Here is a 24354-nt window from a genome sequence, read left to right as displayed (position 1 = left end):
TCTATGTTCGGGGTAATTCCTTTAACCCCTTAAGGACACATGACGTGTGTGACATGTCATGATTCCCTTTTATTCCAGAAGTGTGGTCCTTAAGGGGTTAAATGAGACCTGCTTTATAGCACATGCTTGCTACCTTTTTTCTCCGAAATAAGGCATCCCCCGAAAATAAGCCCTAGTGCGTTTTTCGGATGGAAAAATTAATAAAAGACCCTGTCTTATTTTCGGTGAAAGATGCTATAGCCGTTGCTGCAACCCAAGAGTATTGACAATTCTAATATATTTCCACTAAGTACAGTGGAGTATAATCCTCGTTATGAGCTTCATTCAACAGGGTGTTTTTTACTTATGTAATTAATTGGGGGAGCTGCACCATTTATGTGGTACATTTATTGTTGTTGTTGGAGAGCTGGATCACTTTAATAGTTGTCTCAATTGCAGTATCTTTACTCTAGTGTGAGTGAAAGCTTTAATGGGAGCAGTTTTACCGAGATCCACTGGAGCTAACAATTCTCATTAAAGTGAGTATTTTTTCATTGGTAGGTAGTAAGTCCCATTCATTTTCATGGTAGCGTGGCTAAAGTCTATCTCCTTTTTTTTTTATATAGTTCTTAGAAATTTAGCTGGAAGCTAATGTCATTCACTGTAAAAGCATCGTACATCTTTATATTGAGTCTCCCTTGTTTGGAGACCATTCTTTTACTTAATATGGTGTCTCTCATTGCTGAAGGGCACTGGAAGGCAGTCACTGTCATTTCAAATAAAACCTTATTGATAGAATTTTACCTTAGAGGAATCTGGCAGATATTTATTTTTTCTTAAAGAACATATATTTTATAAAATAATTTAGTGGATATTTTACAAATTGCCAATTTTAAATATTCCTAATACAACTGCTTTTAGAACCCTATGTGGTTTATTGACATAGCTGTGAACTGCACATATTTGACAAGGAAAATTGTAATTTTAGAATAAAATAATTAATCTGGAAAAACTGTAAAACAGCAAAAATAATTTCTGTTTTTGGCTATTTGTGATCTAATATCCCTTGTTATTTCTTTGCAATTTGTTACTTAGTGAACAAACCCCAAACTGTTATTAAGTGCCATCAGCATTCGGAGAACGTTGCTTAGATGGCCAGACATTAACTCCTTCAGGCAAACAAGAAAAACTCACAGGCACTCCAAGTGTAAAGCCGCAGGCAGGTTTATTGTGACAAAATGCACCACATTTGTGCATTTTGAGTGCATTTTGTCACAATAAACCTGCCTGCGGCTTTTCACTTGGAGTGCCTGTGAGTTTTTCTTGTTTGCCTAATTGTGCTGGGATTGCTGGTCCTGCTCCGGAGCACCCGTGGCCGCTGGGAATGAGCGCGGTTCCTGCCATCTACTCTGCTATTAACTCCTTTAGTGCCAAAGAGGTGGGCGCTACACAGCTGTTAGAAATCCAACCTTCACAAAATGGCTTTGCTAAAGCACTTACATCAATGCTTGAAGTTATAAATGTAAAACTTTTTAAAAATTGTAATTTTTTTTTATTTCTAATATTAGGATTCCTAAAAATGTCTTCCCAATTTTTTTTAAGGAGAGAAATATTGTCTTTGAGAGAAATAGACAGCTTGGGCAGAGTGTAAGGGCAATGGGCTTGGTGTTGGCACTAGTCCTGTGTGATGCCAGGCAGAGCCAGGCTCCAACAGTACAGTTATTGAAACAAGGTTTCTGACTTCAGAACATAGCATGTTAGCTAACGCTCACTCCGCCTGCCTGCAACTCACTGCCCATTGCTGCTTAAGGCTTTTCATTCAGATTTACACTGCTCTCTCTCTTTCTCCCTCTCTCACACATCCTCAGTCTTTTATTTTACCCCCTCCCTCTCTTTCTTGTAATATGGGGATCCCTTTCCCTCCCTGAGACAGAGGATTGTCTTAGCACTTGTTTAAAGGCTCACAGTCTTCGCTGGTTGAGAAAGCACCAAAGGAGACAATATTTTCATCGCTCTCCCAGCTGTGCTTGCCGAGATAAGCAAAGTCACTGAGAGACGAGCCTTAAAGGATAGAAGAACTGTGCAGACTACCAGATTCAAGGAGCAGAAAGCCTCCTCCTGGTCTCTTCTTCTATTTTGCTCCCCTTGTCTCCTTCCAATCTTTTTTCTTCTGGTTTTCTTTTACCCCTTTTTCTGGCTCTGTATTTTGGGGGAAACACAGGAAATTGGAAGTAGGATGCAGAGAGAGAAATAAGCGAAGACTTTTATACTTTTCATTTCTCGTCAGCCAAGGAAAGTGATTTGGACATCAGAGAGATCCAGCAAGCAAAGAGGGGAACGGGGCAAAGGGGTTTGCCCCAGGATTTTGTAAGCCCCGAGCCCCGGTCTCCCCAAATTCATTCGCCAATGCCCATCGAGATAGTCTGCAAGATCAAGTTTGCAGATGAAGATGGGAACCAAAAGGAGAAGGAGGAAGGGGAAAGGGAGAGTTTGATTGGGGATGACATTCCTGTTGTCGATCGGGACTTGGCAGGGTTTGCCAGAACTAGTACCCTACATGGGCTGCGGCATATTTTTAAAACAGGCAGGCTGGGCATCAGGCAAAGTCTTTGGGCATTGGCATTCTTGGCATCACTGTTATTTTTTCTGTACCAGGCAGCTAAATGTGCCTTGTTTTACCTTGAGCACCCCCATGTCACTGCCGTGGATGAGGAGGTGATGGGTGAGATGATATTTCCAGCAGTCACTATATGTAATATCAACCGTTTCCGGCACTCAGCACTTACGGATGCTGACATTTTCCACCTGGCCAACTTGACTGGTCTCCCCCCAAAGGACCGGGATGGGCACCGACCAGTGGATTTAATGTACCCTGATCCTGACATGCTGGACATAGTAAATCGGACTGGTCACCAACTGGCAGAGATGCTAAAAAGCTGCAACTTTAGTGGGGACAACTGCACTGCACACAACTTCTCTGTGGTGAGTCCCCATTTATGTCATTTGTTGTCCTACGTGACCAGGCGTAAAAGGTCTACAGCCTGCAAATAAATATATGCCATTTTCCAGTGGCTGAAAAATGCCCCAATGTGATAGATGAAAGATTTCAATATCCCCCTGTGTCAAAGTAACTATCACAGGGATGCCAGTCAGTAAGAGCCAGCATCTGTCTAGTGTCTCAAGATAACATGATCCTGACAGCAAAAATCACACCGTCAGGTCTTGTACATGAAGAAAGTTAGATTGTGTCACATTGGTAAATGTTAGCTGGCAAGATACAGTTAATAATCAGGTCCTTCTCACAGCTATCCGCTGTGTTGTTTTAGCAAACCATTTGACTAATCCCAGCTACCACCTCCCTCGGACTTTGTGAGTAAGATCGAGGATTTTGAGGCTGGAGAATGATGACCAGACTAACAATTAACCCGGCATTTGGTTGTCCTGCTTCGAACTCTAACAGCAAGAATCTTAAAATTGGGTTTGAATTATTCTTAACTAACCATAGATTGGCAAAGAATTGGGAGAGTACAACAAATCTGGAGGGGTTCAGAATGTAACAACCCCTGCACTTAAATATTGTACCTTTGCAATGTCCAATCATTTGTACTGGAAAAAAAAACAAGACAGCAACATAATATTTCCTTTTCCAATAGTTTTAATGAGTGAATTAAACAGGCTCATCATTTATCTCAATATTTCACTGTCAGGCAAAAACTCCAGTTATTTTTATGTATCTGGTAAAAGATTTTAGCTGACCTTAATTTACAACATTGCAGAATATATTTAATATATAAATATATATGTTTAAAAAAAAAAAAAAGGTATGGAGCGATGTTAAACTTGTAGAGTACCGAAGGGGTGTTCATGCCTATTTCCAGCCCCCTGGCACATTGATGGTTAATGCTTTATATGTGAAGTGTCTGCAATGTACTGCAGTCCTTTCAGACCGCTGCAGCAGACAAGTGGTTAATTTGTCTTATGGGTGATTACGTTAGACAGCTGCGAATGCAGTGTTGCTAAATCCTGAAACCATTCTGAAGCAGTGGTGATGGTTGTAGTTGTGGTGATGGTGCTATGATGGTGCTGGTGATGATGGGAGGAATAGAGTTAAAAAAAAAAAAAAAAAAAAAGCTTAAATGTTTAAAATGTCACCAGTTCAGAAGAACTGCTTTTGTGATTTAAGTCACAAAGAAATGGGTTGCATGTGCTACAAACCGCAAACAATGTTTATAGCTCAGATAAAAAAAATATTGCAGCTTTAAACTGTTAACTTGTGTGTTATATTGGTTCTGATCTTTATTATTCTATTAAACTCCTAACGAAATTCTTGCAAAGTGCTTTATGCCATTGTACAGACTGCCAAACTATAAAGCTCTGTGTATATCTTATGTGATTCAGCAGATGAAATTATATTAATAAATTCACTTTTTAGATTGTTTCAGTGTGAACGTAACAGAAAAATAGAAGAATACCCAGCCTTAAAGCAAAATCTATTTTGTGTCGTTGGCATTGTGTATAAAATTGCATGTGTTTTACAGGTCATTAGTGAGATAGGTTTATTCCACTTGATCAGACGGCCAATATTGACACAAGAGAATGAGATCACACCAACTCTAAATTTGATAAATGCCTTCTCATTTCTGCTGCCTTTTTAAACTGTTGATAGTCATCCATTTACAAGCTAATTTAGGAGGATAGTAGCAGGCGCACTGTACATCGATATCTTGACATTGGATTTGTATAAATTTTAGATTGTGCCTCGGTCACTTTCATTTTAAGTCAAATGTACCTACCAGGATAATAGAGGGCAAGATTATGCTTGTTTTCCACTGTGTCTTAATAATAATAATAATAATAATAATAATAATAATAATAATAATAATAATAAGTGTAAAATCTCCAGGAATTAGCTGAAATGTGATATTTTTGATAGGTGGGCAAAAATTTAATTTGTGGTTAACTATTTATTGCAAAGTGTAAAAACCATGATGGCCACCAAGAGGCGCTATGGTGTCAGATGCATGCGCCATGTAATGTCACAGCTACTCCTTGTGGATGTGTGGGGTAGTGCGTGCTGCGCAAAACATCTTTAAAGGACATTATGGATTTATTTATAAAAATGGCCCATCAACTGCTTGGACATTGAGTGAGTCACTTTATGGAAACGTGAGTCACCCCGAGATGCCTTTAGGTTGTCAATGTGATCAATACAATTTCAGATTTTAGGCCATTCAATGTCAGTGTTTGCATTTTGTAATTAGTACGTTATTTTTTCCCCAAAGGCAATGAAAGTGCTACAGTTATAAAATACTACGCATAAAAACATATTTTCTTGGAATTTACCAAAAGTTTGTAAGCACAACAATTTTTCTCTTTAGTTAAATCTATGTTATTTTATGGTAAGTGGTGATAACCAACACGATGCATAAAATCTCACGAATGTTATCCCCATTTCACTGCTTGGGGTTGTGAAGAATTGACAAAGAATTGCAAACTCTACGACAAACTAGCGAAACTGGAAAAACATTCCAATAAGATATGTTTTCTCTTTGACTATATTGTAATTCCCTTGTTAATTGTCTCCAAACCCCTGTATGTCCCTCCCCACCCAATCCCCCTGACCGCCATCCGTGTGCAGCATTTATCAAGTTCCTACGCTTATGAAACGTAAAAACAAAATGCTAAATTTATGCTGAAATAGTAGAGTTGCAACTATAGATGAGGTGGAAGCATTTTTCAAATCAACTTTTTTCACCTAAATTTTGCACCTCGGTGTTCCATTAACTACATTTCACTATTTTGTGAAAATTTGTATTTACATAATTCCATGGCTATGTAGAGATATAGAGCAGGGATAAGATATTTCAGTGCAGAAGACGCGTGTGTCATTGCAATACGAGTTCTGTGTATAAGGAATGTAAAGGGACGGTTGCATGTAGCGACAACACAAACAATGTTTCAATTTGTGTTATAGATGTTTTATAACTTAATGCAGATCTGTTAGCACATTATCCTTGAAAGCTATCATTTTCTCTAGCACGAATGATATAAGATTCTTTCTCTGGTCTCCCCCTACCCTCCTATCCCTTTATCCCTTGCAGAGAGTGTGTGCTTTTTCTCTTATTTGCCGGGTTAGATGTAAAGCGACCAGGCAGCTACTAAACGCACTGCACTTACCCATTACGGCAGCAGATGGGACTAGATAGGAATGTTTGAATAGGTGTGAGCAAGAGTAAATGGCTGGAAACTGATGTCTTTATTGAACATTGCCTAAAATCAGAAATACTCTGTGAATAGGATTCTTGTTACAAATTAGACTTGGCAAACCAACTGTGGCTGTCTTAACCACGTCATTGCTGGGTGGATTGTCAAACAATGCCATTGCTTTCTTGACATATTCAGAGCTACATGGAGGGTTAAGAGATCCACGATTCACCTGTGCAGTCAGCAACAAGTATAACTCTAATGGGTATAACTCTAATGGGTATAACTCTAATGGGTATAACTCTAATGGGTATAACTCTAATGGGTATAACTCTAATGGGTATAACTCTAATGGGTTCCGCGTCTGTAATAGAAACCTGACGTTTCTGGAACGTGCGCCTCTCGTGTAAATAATTTCGGCAGCTATGGCCTTGATCACAATCTGTCATTGGATAAACTAATATTGATCGATTGACGAGCTATTAATGATGCAATCCCAATCACGCCATTCGGATACGTTTTGACAACACTTTTGATGCTTTTAGATCAACAATAAAATGGCCTTTTACCTTGCTTTAACCCCAAATGCATTAAATGTCTGAATTTGTACCCGCGTAAAGAAACATATAATCGGGGCGGGGCCTGACCGCTGAGCTGTGCGGACGTGTCTCCCTAGGGCTCCCGCACCAAGCGACTAACTGAGACGGTAATCTGCTCGATACGGCGGTTCCGAGAAAATCTCAGTCCCTAACGAGAAAGACAAAGCCGGGACCTACCGGGGGACACCAAACATGTCGCCCAAAAGCTTGAACTCTCCGCTTCGGCATCTGCGGCCTACACACGCGGCAGGCGCGGGGGAGACGGCCGCTCCCCTGTACCTATTAACCGCGGAAAGAACAAGCTTGTACTCCCGTTCCCCCCCCTATGGACCGGTGGGGGTTATCCCGGTCCCTGCCAGCCTGAAGCACCGAGCACTACCACTCTCCCGTCCAAGCGGCGACGGAGACAGCCGGCGCAAAACGACGGACAAGATGGTGGACAGGCACTTGGGGGCAGAGCTCAAGGCACCACAAGACCCTGATAAGCAGCTCACTCTACCGGAGCACTACTCCTCGCAAATAGACGCCATATTTCAGCGCTTCTGGGACAAATTGGAGCAGCGTGGCGGACAAACAACCCGTACCCCGGAACAGAGGGGAAGTGCAGCAGAGGAAGCAGAACGGGAAGGGGCCGCGCTCGGGCGACCCAGGACGCCCACGAAGGGGTAGACCCGGCCTCATCGAGTCACCGAGTCTGTGGATTAAGGGTGCTGGCCTTATCAACGACCCGGGGCAGGAGGGCGGCCCCACACCACTCGCCCCTCGCCCCAACAACGGGGATAGTTCAGGTACGAGCGTCAACGTCTCCCCGCAGAGGTATTGGCTGAAGGTGACCGTTCGCCCAACGGGATCTGCCCGCAGAAACCCCGGTAACGGACTGCACAATACATAACCGACACCTGAACTGTCCATGTTATCTCCAACGACTACAGCTACTTCGTTGCTCCGCTCTTGCCCTGCATTGCCAAGATAGACTGGCGGTTTTTACAGCATGATCCTATAGCCTGCTTTGTAATCAGCCAGTTGTTAATTTGATATGTTTTGCCAAATTATGTTTAGCTTTTGAAACGCCTAATACCGCTGACGCGTTGTGCTGTGTTACATGGTTGATCTGCCTTAGCCTGACCTAACTGAACCACACCGCAGCAATCACAGTATGTCTCACTTCAGCCTGTCTGTACTGTTTCTCACCTTGGCATATTTTCTTTTCTTTAAATGGTACATTTTACGTTAAGCTGGATCTGTTATTCTTAAATTTTGAGTTTACTTGTTAACCGATACAAAATAAGCCTGAAATTTCTATGTATTTACGTGACGAAATTTGGCAAAACACCTGTGCGCGCATGTTTTAACAATGTCGTAGCTTATGCATAACTTAACTTACCTGAGCAGTGTCACTAATGCTGAACTAGCCAGACCTGCTTGCATAGTGCAGTTAGCATGTACCCAGCATAAGTAACTAATGGTTATTTGTTTATTTTTATCTATGTGTAATCTGTCGCCTGACTAGCATGACCTAGCGAGATATTAATCCGGATCCAACGATCCTTAGCTTGTAATTACAACTTGGAGTTTAACTACGTTACTTTAAAAAAAAAAATAAAAAAAAAAATTAGGCATTGAAAATCTGGAAATGTACTTTAACTTTGTGTATTGTTGTACCGACCCTATAATGTAACTCGCTTTAACGTTTCCTCCGCCTTCTCTTCTGTACCCCATACTATATGCCTTAATAAAAATCAGATTGACTAAAAAAAAAAAAAAAAAAGAAACATATAATCAGATTAATGTGACTTTGAATCACAGCAAGTTAATGACACGTGTTGTTTATTATCATCACTGCAGCTCTAGGCTGATCAGATTCATTGTATTTGTTGTTAGTCTTAGACTGTCAGCCTCGAGATTGTGTGATTAATGGAACACTGTAGCGTTAGGAATATAAACCTGTAGAGCTTCTGTCCCTATTTATAAGTAGCCCCCTCTGATCTTTTTCCAGTGTAATTAACAAAATAAAGGATTTACTTGAGTTTTTAAAGAACAGAAAATTCTTCGTCATGGCTTGCCTCTTTGTTTCCCACAATATCATTGGGAGGTATGGCTTCCTCCTGCGATAGTCCAATCATATAGATATTTAGACTTAAAGGAGCACTATAGTTTTCCTGGCACTATAGGGTCTTTAGGTCCCCCCACCCTTAGGGTCTCACTCCCGCTGGGCTGAAGGGAGGGTGAAGGGGTTAAAACACTTGCCTTTCTCCAGCACCAAGCTCCCTCAGCACTGGGGAACTCTCCTCCTCCTGCCGATGTCAGTGCCGAAATCGCATGCGCGGCACGAGCCATGCGCGCATTCAAACCGCCCATAGTAAAGCATTACTCAATGCTTTCCTATGGACGCCCAGCGTCTTCTCACTGTGATTTTTACAGTGAGAATCGCGGAAGCACCTCTAGTGGCTGTCAATGAGACAGCTACTAGAGGCTGGATTAACCCTATCCCTGCTCTAGTAATTTCCCGCATGGATTATTGTAACCCTCTCCTGATTGGTCTTCCCAAAAGCCGTACTGCACCCCTACAGTCCGTAATGAATGCTGCTGCTAGACTGATCTTCCTCTCTAGTCGTTTCTCTCACACCTCACCCCTCTGCCAGTCCTTACATTGGCTTCCTGTATGCTATAGGAGTCAATTCAAGGTACTAACTCACACCTATAAAGCACTGAACAACTCTAGCCCCTCTTATATCTCCTCACAGATCCATAGGTATGTCCCTTCTCGGTCTCTCCGCTCTGCCCGTGACCACCTCCTGTCCGTTGTCCGCACCCATACGGCCAACTCACGCTTGCAGGACTTCTTGCGGGCGGCTCCCTTCCTAAGGAATATCCTGCCTACCGCCATCAGACTCTCCCCTAGTCTTGCATCTTTTAAGAAGTGCCTTAAAACCCATCTCTTTAGAAAAGCTTATGGCCTCCCAGACTAACCTCTACCTCATATACCTGTCTCTTGCCCTCTCCTAAAGGGCAGCCCACCTTATTTGATTGTAAATTCCTGTCCTAATGTGTTTTACACCCCACCTCCTATAGAATGTAAGCTCAATTGAGCAGGGTCCTCTTCAACCTATTGTTCCTGTAGGTTTATTTGTAATTGTCCTATTTATAGTTAAATCCCCCTTCTCATAATATTGTAAAGCGCCATGGAATCTGTTGGCGCTATATAAATGGCAATAATAATAATAATAATAACCCTCAGTGAAACAGCTATGTTTACAGCAGGCAGGGTTAATCCTAGATGGACCTGGCACCCAGACCACTTCATTGAGCTGAAGTGGTCTGGGTGCCTATACTGGTCCTTTAATTCTCCTCATAGAGGAGAAATGGAGACTTAATGCGCAATGCGCAGCGAGCGCCATCGGCACGTCTAACGCTTGTCATAGGAAGGAGTTGAATCCAATCCTTTCCTTTGAGCTGCCGTGTCATGTGACCGAGTTTTACTCAGTCAGCATAGCGGAATCGCATCTAGTGACTGTCAGCATGACAACCACTAACGGCATGTTTATCCCTTCAAGGTAAACATTGCATTTCTGGGAAACGATTAAAGACGGTTTCATTGAGGTTTCATTGGGTCAGAGTGATGTTAGTGGCCCTTTAATGATGACTAATGTTAAGCCTGGTTTTAAGTTGAATACACACTTTCGTGGCGTTAACTGCAGAAAAAAAAAAGTCAATTGTTTTGGATTGTGTTATGTGGCAGCAATTACTCAATAACGAGATTCAGAAAACTTTATCGATTTAATACTCGGGCTGGACTGTAATTAAAGATATCTTAGTTATAAGTTCTGCTCTCCCAAAAACAGATTTACATTTTCTTAGCAAGATCTAACTTATTTAACCTATAAAACATCTCTCTCCCTTTCCTCCAAATTCTTTTTCCATTCTCTATGGAATCATATATCTCTGGAAGAACTACTTTCGTCCCTCTGCATATCTGTATCAGCACAGAAAATGCTCTAGAGCAGGGGTAGGCAACCTACGGCACTAGTGCCATGCATGGCACTCGAGGTGTCTTTCCACGGCACTCAAGGCTGCTAGAGCCAAACAGGGTCTGGCCTATCAGGAGTCCCAGTGAAACTTTAGATATCTGCTAATACAAAGAGGTAGTGAAGGACAATCCTCAATTTATGCATTGCAGCACTTAGAGGAAGTGATCTCAGATCACTTCCTCCCAGCACTTGTGAATAGGAATCCACACTGTAGTAGAGCAGCCCACAGATGAAGTTGCAGCTCCTGTCCTTGACCTGTACCTGCCCAGGCTGGTCCCCACTGGAACCAAGGGAAGCCACCCACACTGCTAGACATACACAGACCTGCAGAATAAGCCTCCCCTCATACAAATAATACGAACAGCCCACACACAAACATACACACAATCCCCACAAACGCAACACCACTAACAATCTACATACATGCACACAATCCCACATGCAGCCTCTCACGTGCAAAACCCCAAACAGCCCCCATACACTACCTAACACACAATGTGACATATCCATCTACACACAATTCCACAAGCAGCCCTCATACACAGCCCACATTCATATGTATCATACACGATACCATAAACTACTAATGAACATATACAATATAATAGCTCATATACGTACAAATACAACGATACAAAGCAATTACAGTATAAATAACACAAGCAGAATACGGCAGCACACACACCTCAATTTAAAAAAATAGGATCGGCAGGGCAGTTTGAAGGAATTTGGGGGCCCCAAGCAAAATGGACATGGTGCCCCCCCCACACACACGCAAAGCCTACAGGAACCACAGCATAGCCATACAGTTTAAGTCAACCCACACTTTATATAAGTAAAAAAGGTTTACAGTGCAAATACTGCTGTTGCATATAATGTGCATAAAACTTGAACATTTTCAACAATTGAAAATTCCATGTGTTCTCCTCATCTCCCCTTCTCCTCACCCCCCTCCCTGTGTTCTCCTCACTCCCCCTCCCTGTGTTCTCCTCACCCCCCTCCCTGTGTTCTCCTCACCCCCCTCCCTGTGTTCTCCTCATCTCCCCTTCTCCTCACCCCCTCCCTGTGTTCTCCTCATCTCCCCTTCTCCTCACCCCCCTACCTGTGTTGTCCTCATCTCCCCTTCTCCTCACCCCCCTCCCTGTGTTCTCCTCATCTCCCCTTCTCCTCACCCCCTCCCTGTGTTCTCCTCATCTCCCCTTCTCCTCACCCCCCTCCCTGTGTTCTCTTCATCTCCCCTTCTCCTCAACCCCCTCCCTGTGTTCTCCTAATCTCCCCTTCTCCTCACCATTCCCCTCCCTGTGTTCTCCTAATCTCCTCTTCTCCTCACCTCCCCCCTCCCTGTGTTCTCCTAATCTCCCCTTCTCCTCACCTCCCCCTCCCTGTGTTTTCCTTATCTCCTCACCCCCCCTGTGTTCTTATTACTCCTCCCCCTCCGTGTTCTTCTTACTCCTTCCCCCCTCCCTATGTTCTTCTTTCTGCCCCATGTTCTTCTTACTCCTCCCCCCTTCCTATGTTCTTCTTACTACTCTCCCCCCTCCCCATGTTCTTCTTAATCCCCTCTGTATGTCCTTTTTACTCCCCTCCCATCCTCCCTGTGTCCTTCTTATTCCCCTCCCACTGTGTCCTTCTTACTCCCCCGCCTATGTTCTTTTTACTCCCCCCCCTCTCTCCCTCCCTCCCTATGTTCTTCTCAACTCCCCTTCCCTGTAGCGTGGTCGAGCTCAGGGTGCACTTCCTGTCAGTTCGGCCAGGAACAGGAAACTAAATCTCCTGTACCGCGTGGTACCCAGCCGGACTGACAGGAGGAAGAGGAGCTCGGCCACGCTACAGGGAAGGGGAGATGACGAGAGAGGCAGTGCTGCAGCCGCCTGAGGCTCTCTATAGAGCGCTCAGGCGGCTGCAGCCTTATAGAAATGGCCGGCCCTGCTTGGGGGCCCAGGCCAGCTCGGGGCCCCAAGCAATTGCTTGGTTAGCTTGCCTGGTAGCGACGGGCCTGAGGATCGGCACGCTACGGGACATCACAATCCTATATCGGCACAGTGCTGCTAAAAGGTTGCCTAGCCCTGCTCTAGAGCAACCTCTGTAGATCAAACGTCATATATGTATTATAACCGAGTAGGTAAAATGGGAGGTCTGCAAGGTTTCTTTTCAGACTGCAAGAGCAGTCAGCAATGCCTTGTATTATACACGTGTTTGGTATTACTGCATTCTTTTAAATACTAGGGACATTTTTTGGAGGTTGAATTCCCAGACATGCCATCAGATTCCTGACAAACTCCCATACGCGTGTCACTTTACCAATATTTGAATGCTGTGGTCTTTACAAATGTCTTACATTTTGAATGATACTGCTCTGCCAAGCAGATAGAAAGTCTCAGGGTGGGGTGGCTGACTAACACACAAAATGTTAAAAATAGATGTTGCTGATTAAATAATGCTTGCAGCAAGATAGTCCGATACTATGTCAATGTTTATTTCTTAAAAGAGTTGGCAACTTAATTGCAAAATATTGACCAAAAGATCTGGTTTTCAAAAGACTCTTCAACTCGACTATAGTCAGAGCTTGACTAATTTATAAAGAATTTGGAGATTTTGTTTTTATGATCGCCTTCATGACTTCATGAACTTCTTGGTATCCTCATACCCGATACACTAAAGCCCTGCTTAAGACATCCATTTGACATACTGGTGAATTTAATTCTTCATCCCTCTAAAAGTGAATCTGTTAACTTTGAGATTAAATTTACCTTCGGAAACGGTCTATCCTGTGTACTTTATTTTTCATGGCGAGCCATAGTCTTACAGATATTAGTGTTCTTCGCTATATTTTGTTTTACCCCCATGGAGCTGTGTCCGGACAGCCTTGCATAATTAATGCGGATCTGTCACATTTGAGATAAGAGTATTTTTGAGAATCCAGCAAATAAAATTAGCCAATACCATGTTATGTATATTTTTTTTTAATACACTGGGTTCTATTTTTTTTTTTTTTTATATATATATATATATATTCTGACTAATGAAACTCAACTCTGACTTCACAAAAGGGGCAATCAGGGTATTTAATGCAAATCTGCTTAGTTTTTCAACGTCATTCCACGAGGACACTGTGTCCGTGTGCAGTGTTTGCTTTTGCAAGTTCTGCTGCTTTTTCTGCTAAAGGAACCAAATACAATGGCCCAATACTACTGATTAGAATAATCCTTCTCACCATTATTATTTTTAAATATCTGTACCTGAGTAAGCGACGAGTCGGATAATATCAATAATAATAATTATAACGCAGATGTCGACCTACCTACAGATTTTATATTGTACATTGTAGTGCAGCAAGGGCAATTCCTCATCCAGTCTTAACAATTATTAGCTGTGGTCAGTTAATAAATAATAAATACACAAGGGATACAAAGACAATTCAAATTAACAATTAGGATATTTTCTTTCCCATTGTCATACCCATGTACGGATATTGCCCTCTGACCAATGTCTGTTTATACCAGAGATTTATTGGGGAGATCTCGGATCTTATTGCACTCTGACCAATGTCTGTTTATATTGGAGATTTATTGGGGAGATATCGGATCTTATTGCACTCTGACCAATGTCTGTTTATACCAGAGATTTATTGGGGAGATCTCGGATCTTATTGCACTCTGACCAATGTCTGTTTATATTGGAGATTTATTGGGGAGATATCGGATCTTATTGCACTCTGACCAATGTCTGTTTATACCAGAGATTTATTGGGGAGATCTCGGATCTTATTGCACTCTGACCAATGTCTGTTTATATTGGAGATTTATTGGGGAGATATCGGATCTTATTGCACTCTGACCAATGTCCGTTTATATTGGAGATTTATTGGGGAGATATCGGATCTTATTGCACTCTGACCAATGTCCGTTTATATTGGAGATTTATTGGGGAGATCTCGGATCTTATTGCACTCTGACCAATGTCCGTTTATATTGGAGATTTATTGGGGAGATCTCGGATCTTATTGCACTCTGACCAATGTCTGTTTATATTGGAGATTTATTGGGGAGATATCGGATCAGAGTGTATTTGCACTCTGACCAATGTCTATTTATAATGGAGATTTATTGGGGAGATATCAGAATCTTATTGCCCTCCGACCAATGTCTGTTTATACTGGAGATTTTTTGAGGAGATATCGGATCTTATTGCACTCTGACCAATATCTATTTATAATGGAGATTTATTGGGGAGATATCAGAATCTTATTGCCCTCAGACCAATGTCTGTTTGTACTGGAGACTTATTGGGGAGATATCAGAATCTTATTGCCCTCAGACCAATGTATGTTTGTACTGGAGACTTATTGGGGAAATATCGGATCTTATTGCACTCTGACCCATGTCAGTTTATATTAGAGATTTATTGGGGATATATCAGATCTTATTGCCCTCTGACCAATGTATGTTTATACTGGAGATTTATTGGGGAATTGGCTTGAGCACATTATTAGATTCTGGGGCACAAGGACCGTGCAGGGAGCTGTTCAGAAGCCCCCGGTGTGATCCTGAAGGATCGGGGATGGCCTGATAGCCTATCAGTGGACGACGGGCCTGCCCCTTTTCAAGGTGGACCCGCCTAGCATAGACATCATTAGTGACGTGGGCCGCATGACCGGTGACGCCACCTCATGGCCCCACCCACCCCATCCTGATTCCATACCTCCCATTGTTGGACCGTTTAATATTTAGACGTAATTCATTGGCTGAGAGTGTTATCAAGGCAGTTCTGCTTTAAGGAAAAACATTTATTTCTTCACATGATGTGGCAATATTGCTCCTTATAAACAACCACCTTAATTTCTGTATTTTTAACTTTTTTTATTTTCTTCTGTGCTGTATAAAAACAGCATTATGGTAAATGACACCCAAGAATACTCCTTTAAAGACACAACTCTGCTTTAACTTTTCCCAATCCCCTCCATCTGTAATCATGGGCTCATTTATTTTCCATTTTACACCCTCACTGTGTTCCCATAAATTTATATTTCAGGATAACTTTTATTTCATTTTTTTTCTCATTAGAAAAAAATTAAATTCTAAAACATTTCTAAACCAATCAGGGCTGTTACACCAAATGTGGTTCATACTGTGAGGTCACCGTATCCATCATAAGACCTAACATAACGCTCAGCCCTCCTTTATGCAATGCATTGACGGAAATGTAGTTTGTAAACATCTGGCAGAGGAAAGCCTTCCCACGTCCAGAGGATAGACTCTTACACTTCAAATGTGAACAGATTTATTCTGTTTTGTATAAATATATGTTTATAAAAAAAAAAGACATCGGTTAAGGTTAGTGTCCCTTTAACTGGAAACAATTTAGAAATTTGCCTGATGGATTGCAGCAGTTTAGTAAATTTTCCTAGAACGATCCGAAATTGCACTGTGTTCCCCTGAAGTTACATTAAAGACAAAGTGTCTGCTTTTTCCGTCACTTTCACTACTACTGCGACTTTGTCAGAATCCTGAATCCTATTTCCTTCCAGCACAGCAGAGGTTAACTCTGTGCCTAGCTTAACGATTATAGGTATCAGCAGAAATTGGCGACCCATAACCATTCTCTTGGGTAGATCCATCAAAAAAAATCAGCCCAGGGATATTAACTCTGCCGCACCCCTCACGTTACACGCGGCTGACACACACAGCTCCTGTCTAGAAAATAAATGCAGATTTCAGCTGCGTCCGCTCCAGCGGATAGCGTGCTCCCTAGGAGAACAGGGGGAGCTGCGGGTGGGGGGGGGATTTCTTCCCTCTTTCTTATGTATTTATTTTATTTTATTTTTCGTATTAAGAGCTCGTGACAGACAGCTTCTCTTTCCACTGCGTGCTTCTGATTGAATGTGGAAGTAAATGTCCATCAGATTACAGAGAAACAGACCGCCATTTGATTTTTTTTTTTTTGTATAATGTATAATGAAAGACTTAGAAAAGGTTTTGAGGTGGTGATATTAGAATCATTTGTTTCTGAATATACTGTGTCCTGTAAAAACATTTTATTTTCTGAAAATCCCCAGATTGGCGTTTCATATTTATTCCTGAGCTGGAACATGGGATATGTGGCCCCAGGGTATTCCAGCTGCTGTGATTGATGCCTAACTCGCGAGTCCATTGCAGGTGGACTAATAGAGGTTCCTTATCTATGAACTTTGCCCATAAACAGTGGCATAGCCATGACATTCAAATGGGACCTGCTTGCAGTTGGTGCCCAGGGCCGCCATCAGGGGGTGACAACCGTGACTGTTGTCACGGGCCCGGCGGTCCTGGGGGGCCCGGACTGCTTTGGCAGTCCAGGGCCCCACAATTACTTTCTGCACATATATATAGCGATCATCGCTATATATATGTGCAGCCGCGGGCCCCCCGGCTCCCTATACTTGCAGAGGGGGCCCAGCGGACTGCAGAAGCACTTTCCAGCATTTCCCTCGCTCTAACTCCCGCGAGACGTGCGGCCGTTAGAGCGTTGCCATGGCAACGCTCCGCGCGGCGCGCACACCACATCTCGCGGGAGTGAGAGCAGGAAATGCTGGAAAGTGTTCCTGCAGTCCGCTGGGCCCCCTCTGCAAGTATAGGGAGCCGGGGGGCCCACAATTCCACCTGACCGGACCACCAGGTATCAAAGGATCTTCCCCCCTCCCTGAACCAGGTAAGAAACAGGGAGGGGGGAATAACAAAAATACATTTAAATTACTATTACTACATTTACATGCATACACTACTAAACACATACACACACTGCATTCATTACACTGACACACACACTGCATTCACTACACTGACACACACACTGCATTCATTACACTGACACACACACTGCATTCACTGCACTGACACTCACTGCACTAACACACTGCACTCACACACACACTGCATCCACTGCACTCACACTGCATTCACTACACTGACACACACTGAACTAACACACACACACTGCATCCGCTGCACTGACACACACTGCATCCGCTGCACTGACACACTGCACTAACACACACACACTGCATTCACTGCACTAACACACACACACTGCATTCACTGCACTGACACACACTGCATTCACTGCACTGACACACACACTGCATTCACTGCACTGACACACACACTGCATTCACTACACTGACACACACACTGCATTCACTACACTAACACATACTGCACTAACACACACTGCACTAACACACACACACTGCATCCACTCCACTGACACACACACTGCATTCACTACACTGACACACTGCATTCACTACACTGACACACACTGCATTCACTACACTGACACACACTGCATTCACTACACTGACACACACACACTGCATTCACTACACTGACACACACTGCATTCACTACACTGACACACACTCTGCCTTCATTGCACTGACACACACTGCATTCATTACACTGTCACACTGCATTCATTACACTGTCACACTGCATTCATTACACTGTCACACTGCATTCACTACACTGACACACTCTGCATTCACTACACTGACACACTCTGCATTCACTACACTGACACACACTGCATTCACTACACTGACACATACGCACTGCATTCACTGCACTAACACTCACTGCATTAACACTCACTGCACTAACACACACACACTGCATTCACTGCACTAACACACACTGCATTCACTGCACTAACACACACACTGCATTCACTACACTAACACACACACTGCATTCACTACACTAACACCCACTCTTCATTCACTACACTAACACACACTCTTCATTCACTACACTAACACACACTCTGCATTCACTACACTGACACACACTCTGCATTCACTGCACAGACACACACTGCACTAACACACTCACTGCACTAACACACTCACTGCACTAACACACTCACTGCACTAACACACACACTGCACTAACACACACACTGCATCCACCGCACTGACACACACACTGCATCCACCGCGCTGACACACACACTGCATCCACCGCGCTGACACACACACTGCATCCACCGCACTGACACACACACTGCATCCACCGCACTGACACACACACTGCATCCACCGCACTGACACACACACTACATTCACCACACTGACACACACACTGCATTCACACACACACACACACTGCATCCACTGCACTGACACACACTGCATCCACTGCACTGACACACACTGCATCCACTACACTGACACACACTGCATCCACTACACTGACACACACTGCATCCACTACACTGACACACACTGCATCCACTACACTGACACACACTGCATCCACTACACTGACACACACTGCATTCACTACACTGACACACACACTGCATTCACTACACTGACACACACACTGCATTCACTGCACTAACACTCACTGCACTAACACACACTGCATTCACTGCCCTAACATACACACTGTATCCACTGCACTAACACACACTCTGCATTCACTACACTAACACACACTCTTCATCCACTACACTAACACACATACTGCATTCATTGGGGGGGAGGCAGGCCGGCCGGGCAGGGAGGGGGGGGAGGCAGGCCGGGCAGGGAGGGGGGGGAGGCAGGCCGGCCGGGCAGGGAGGGGGGGGGGGGCAGACTTTGTGCTTTGTCAGGGGCCCCAAAATTTCTGGTGGCGGCCCTGTTGGTGCCTACAAACTCTGCATGTACCACCCGACTGTCCTGGTTTGGAGGGGATCTTACCCTTAGATCCAAGTTGGTACTTTTTGTTGTGGAAACCAGGGGAATTCCCAAAATGCATTCAGCAATTATTTCGGCAAACATTCTTGAGCTGCTCTAAGGCAACATTCAACCTTTAACAATGCCAAGTGCATGCACAGCCCGTGGGGGTTTATGTCTCCAACGCACTTCAACTATGACATCACTCCCTCCTCTTCTGATGCTATAAGCCTCCAATTTCCAAAAAATGAGAAGGTTGCAAGCCGAAACGTTGGCGCTGCTCCAATAAAAGTCTGCCGGTGGAATTTATCCTGTGTGTGGCCTGTCTCCAGTGGCACAAGTCTTTCTGGCTGTTTCATTGCCACTGTAGCAAGGATGAAGGAGCCGAGGTATGACATCATATCCAGTTCACACTACTAGGAGGAGCTGTGCAAGGAAGCGGCAGGTTGGACGATAGTTCCACTATTGAACGTTTTGGAGTATTTGTCCCATCATTATTTCTTTCCCCACAATCAATAAAAAAAAGGGTTGTTTGAAAAAATATGTGGCCAGATATGATTCTTTTTCATTTTTATATTCCTCTAAGGGATTCCTTTATCTCCCTGTTGTTTTGGATTCAAACAAAGCACCTGTATTATAATGGAGAGTTTTAAGGTACAAATCCAAGCACTGCATTTTTAACATGTTGCTTCTCAAACAGCCGTCCATTTAAAACTTAAAGCAGATATGGAGCTATGTACTAAACTAAACTGACAAGGTTTCAGACCAAAGTAATGGAACTGTAAACATTGCCGAGTTGGAAATCCTTCTTATTTTGGTCGAATATTTACAAAATAGATCAAAGATTCTCCCCATTTCCTGATTTAATTAATGTGTATTTTTGAGAGTAAACTTTTTCTTACTGCATTTTCCTTAAAATGTTTTTTGACAGCGGATTATGGCTTTCAGTGGTAAAATATAAGTAATATAAGTAATTAGTAATAAGAATAGAGAACTGTAAATGGATAGTCAACAGGAATTAAATGCATTTAGTCCCATCCGAGAGAAAGCGCCTACTTCGTATATTCTAATAACAATAACAAAATGTTTTATATTATCATCATATTAAATACGAAGTACGAAAAGTTCTGATTATAACATTTTGAAGATGATGTTGGCAGGTTTATGTACTAAACTTAAAAGAATAAAATAAGCAGCTACGAGAAACTGCAACATAGAATAGCAAACATTAGAATGGATGACGTATTTAAAGGTAAATAGAAATTCACTTCACACAAACCCACTCACTCACTCACAAGTAAGACCCTCAACACACTAACTGCAAGAAGACTATTACTCCAGTAATTACAGGAACACTCCACTGTCCAAAATAAAAAATCACTGTTTGGTAGACAAGACATGTACGCATTTAATTCTGCATTTTTTTCCTTTGGTGTTATATCTAAAAACAGCCTGCAAAAGCTGCATATCTCTTGTCTGCAGCCCTTACAAGCCCTCCCCTTCTAACCCCGCACAGACTTTCTGTGGCTGTCCAATCACAGACTTCCCAATGCAGCTCAATGAGAAGTCTTTGCAAGGCAGGTGCTCAGAGCAATTGCTGTCTCTTGAGTTTAGCACCAACGAGCTAAACAACCTGTAAGTAACATTGGGCTGATTGACAGCCGGGGAAAGGAGGATTCATTTCTATTGAAATTTGCCCTTTTTGTAAAATAATTAAAGAGGGCACACTCTTCACACGTAAAGCTGTACTGCTCAAGGGGTCTGAAGGTTTTTTTTTTTGTTTTTTTTTAAAGGTTTACTCCAACCCAGAGGCATGACTAGATACCCCCCCCCCCATACGTCTACTCCCAGCCATTCCCCCATATGTCTTCCCTCCCCCTCCCATACCTTACCCCCCACACATGCAGACAAACAGATACATATGTAGACACACACATAGACACAAACACATATACAGAGACACACATACACACTGGTACACACACATACAGACACACACACAAACATACAGACACACACATACATGCATACAGACACATACATACACACACACACATACAGACAAACATACACAGACAGACACACACACATACATACAAACACACATATACACAGACACACAGACTGCCATACACACACACACATACATACCGGCACACAGACAGACACACACATACACACACATACAAACACACACACATACAGACACACAGACAGACAGACACACATACATACATACAAACACACATACATACATACAGACACACATACATACACATACATTACGTTGTATCATTACTTACATACACATTATACACAGAGTGTGACTTTCCCATGGTATAAGTAACAATACACAACAATACACAGAGTGTGGCTATAGTTCCCATGCTATAAGTAATGATACACAGAGTGTGGCTGTAGTTCCCATACTATAAGTAATGATACACACAGTGTGGCTGTAGTTCCCATGCTATAAGTAATGATACACACAGTGTGGCCGTAGTTCCCATGCTATAAGTAATGATACACAGAGTGTGGCTGTGGTTCCCATGCTATTAGTAATGATACGCAGAGTGTGGCTGTAGTTCCCATGCTATAAGTAATGATACACAGAGTGTGGCTGTAGTTCCCATGCTATAAGTAATGATACACAGAGTGTGGCTGTCGTTCCCATGCTATAAGTAATGATACACACAGTGTGGCTGTAGTTCCCATGCTATAAGTAATGATACACAGAGTGTGGCTGTAGTCCCCATGATATAAGTAATGATACACATGCTATAAGTAATGATATACAGAGTGTGGCTGTGGTTCCCATGCTATAAGTAATGATACACACTGTGTGGCTGTAGTTCCCATGCTATAAATAATGATACACAGAGTGTGGCTGTGGTTCCCATGCAATAAGTAATGATACACAGAGTGTGGCTGTAGTTCCCATGCTATAAGTAATGATACACAGAGTGTGGCTGTAGTTCCTATGCTATAAGTAATGATACACACAGTGTGGCCGTAGTTCCCATGCTATAAATAATGATACACAGAGTGTGGCCGTAGTTCCCATGCTATAAGTAATGATACACAGAGTGTGGCTGTAGTTCCCATGCTATAAATAATGATACACAGAGTGTGGCTGTAGTTCCCATGCTATAAGTAATGATACACAGAGTGTGGCTGTGGTTCCCATGCAATAAGTAATGATACACAGAGTGTGGCTGTAGTTCCCATGCTATAAGTAATGATACACACTGTGTGGCTGTAGTTCCCATGCTATAAATAATGATACACAGAGTGTGGCTGTAGTTCCCATGCTATAAATAATGATACACAGAGTGTGGCTGTAGTTCCCATGCTATAAGTAATGATACACAGAGTGTGGATGTAGTTCCCATGCTATAAGTAATGATACACACTGTGTGGCCGTAGTTCCCATGCTATAAGTAATGATACACACTGTGTGGCTGTAGTTCCCATGCTATAAATAATGATACACAGAGTGTGGCTGTAGTTCCCATGCTATAAGTAATGATACACAGAGTGTGGCTGTAGTTCCCATGCTATAAGTAATGATACACAGAGTGTGGCCGTAGTTCCCATGCTATAAGTAATGATACACAGAGTGTGGCCGTAGTTCCCATGCTATAAGTAATGATACACACTGTGTGGCCGTAGTTCCCATGCTATAAGTAATGATACACAGAGTGTGGCCGTAGTTCCCATGCTATAAGTAATGATACACACTGTGTGGCCGTAGTTCCCATGCTATAAGTAATGATACACACTGTGTGGCCGTAGTTCCCATGCTATAAGTAATGATACATACAGTGTGGCTGTAGTTCCCATGCTATAAGTAATGATACACAGAGTGTGGCTGTAGTTCCCATGCTATAAGTAATGATACACAGAGTGTGGCTGTAGTTCCCATGCTATTAGTAATGATACATACAGTGTGGCTGTAGTTCCCATGCTATAAGTAATGATACACAGAGTGTGGCTGTAGTGATACACAGAGTGTGGCTGTAGTTCCCATGCTATAAGTAATGATACACACTGTGTGGCCGTAGTTCCCATGCTATAAGTAATGATACACACTGTGTGGCCGTAGTTCCCATGCTATAAGTAATGATACATACAGTGTGGCTGTAGTTCCCATGCTATAAGTAATGATACACAGAGTGTGGCCGTAGTTCCCATGCTATAAGTAATGATACACAGAGTGTGGCTGTAGTTCCCATGCTATAAGTAATGATACACACTGTGTGGCCGTAGTTCCCATGCTATAAGTAATGATACACAGAGTGTGGCTGTAGTTCCCATGCTATAAGTAATGATACACAGAGTGTGGCTGTAGTTTCCATGCTATAAGTAATGATACACAGAGTGTGGCTGTAGTTCCCATGCTATAAGTAATGATACACACTGTGTGGCCGTAGTTCCCATGCTATAAGTAATGATACACAGAGTGTGGCTGTAGTTCCCATGCTATAAGTAATGATACACAGAGTGTGACTGTAGTTCCCATGCTATAAGTAATGATACACAGAGTGTGGCCGTTGTTCCCATGCTATAAGTAATGATACACAGAGTGTGGCTGTAGTTCCCATGCTATAAGTAATGATACACACAGTGTGGCTGTAGTTTCCATGCTATAAGTAATGATACACACAGTGTGGCTGTAGTTCCCATGCTATAAGTAATGATACACACAGTGTGGCTGTAGTTTCCATGCTATAAGTAATGATACACACAGTGTGGCTGTAGTTCCCATGCTATAAGTAATGATACACACAGTGTGGCTTTAGTTTCCATGCTATAAGTAATGATACACACAGTGTGGCTGTAGTTCCCATGC

General features: G+C 42.8%; 1 protein-coding gene across 1 annotated transcript in view; it reads left to right on the top strand.

The window, feature by feature from the left end:
- Window positions 1-1813: 1813 nt before the first annotated feature.
- Window positions 1814-24354, top strand: part of ASIC4 (acid sensing ion channel subunit family member 4) — a 231368-nt gene continuing 208827 nt past the window's right edge. The window contains exon 1 of the mRNA XM_063429303.1: window positions 1814-2961. Coding sequence (XP_063285373.1) covers window positions 2386-2961 — 576 coding nt within the window. The 5' untranslated portion in view covers window positions 1814-2385. The remainder of the gene's footprint in view (window positions 2962-24354) is intronic.

This window comes from Pelobates fuscus, chromosome 8 (assembly GCF_036172605.1).
Source record: "Pelobates fuscus isolate aPelFus1 chromosome 8, aPelFus1.pri, whole genome shotgun sequence".
Lineage (NCBI taxonomy): Eukaryota > Metazoa > Chordata > Amphibia > Anura > Pelobatidae > Pelobates > Pelobates fuscus.
Note: the sequence above shows the minus strand (reverse complement) of the source record. Positions and strands in the feature narration are given on the sequence as shown.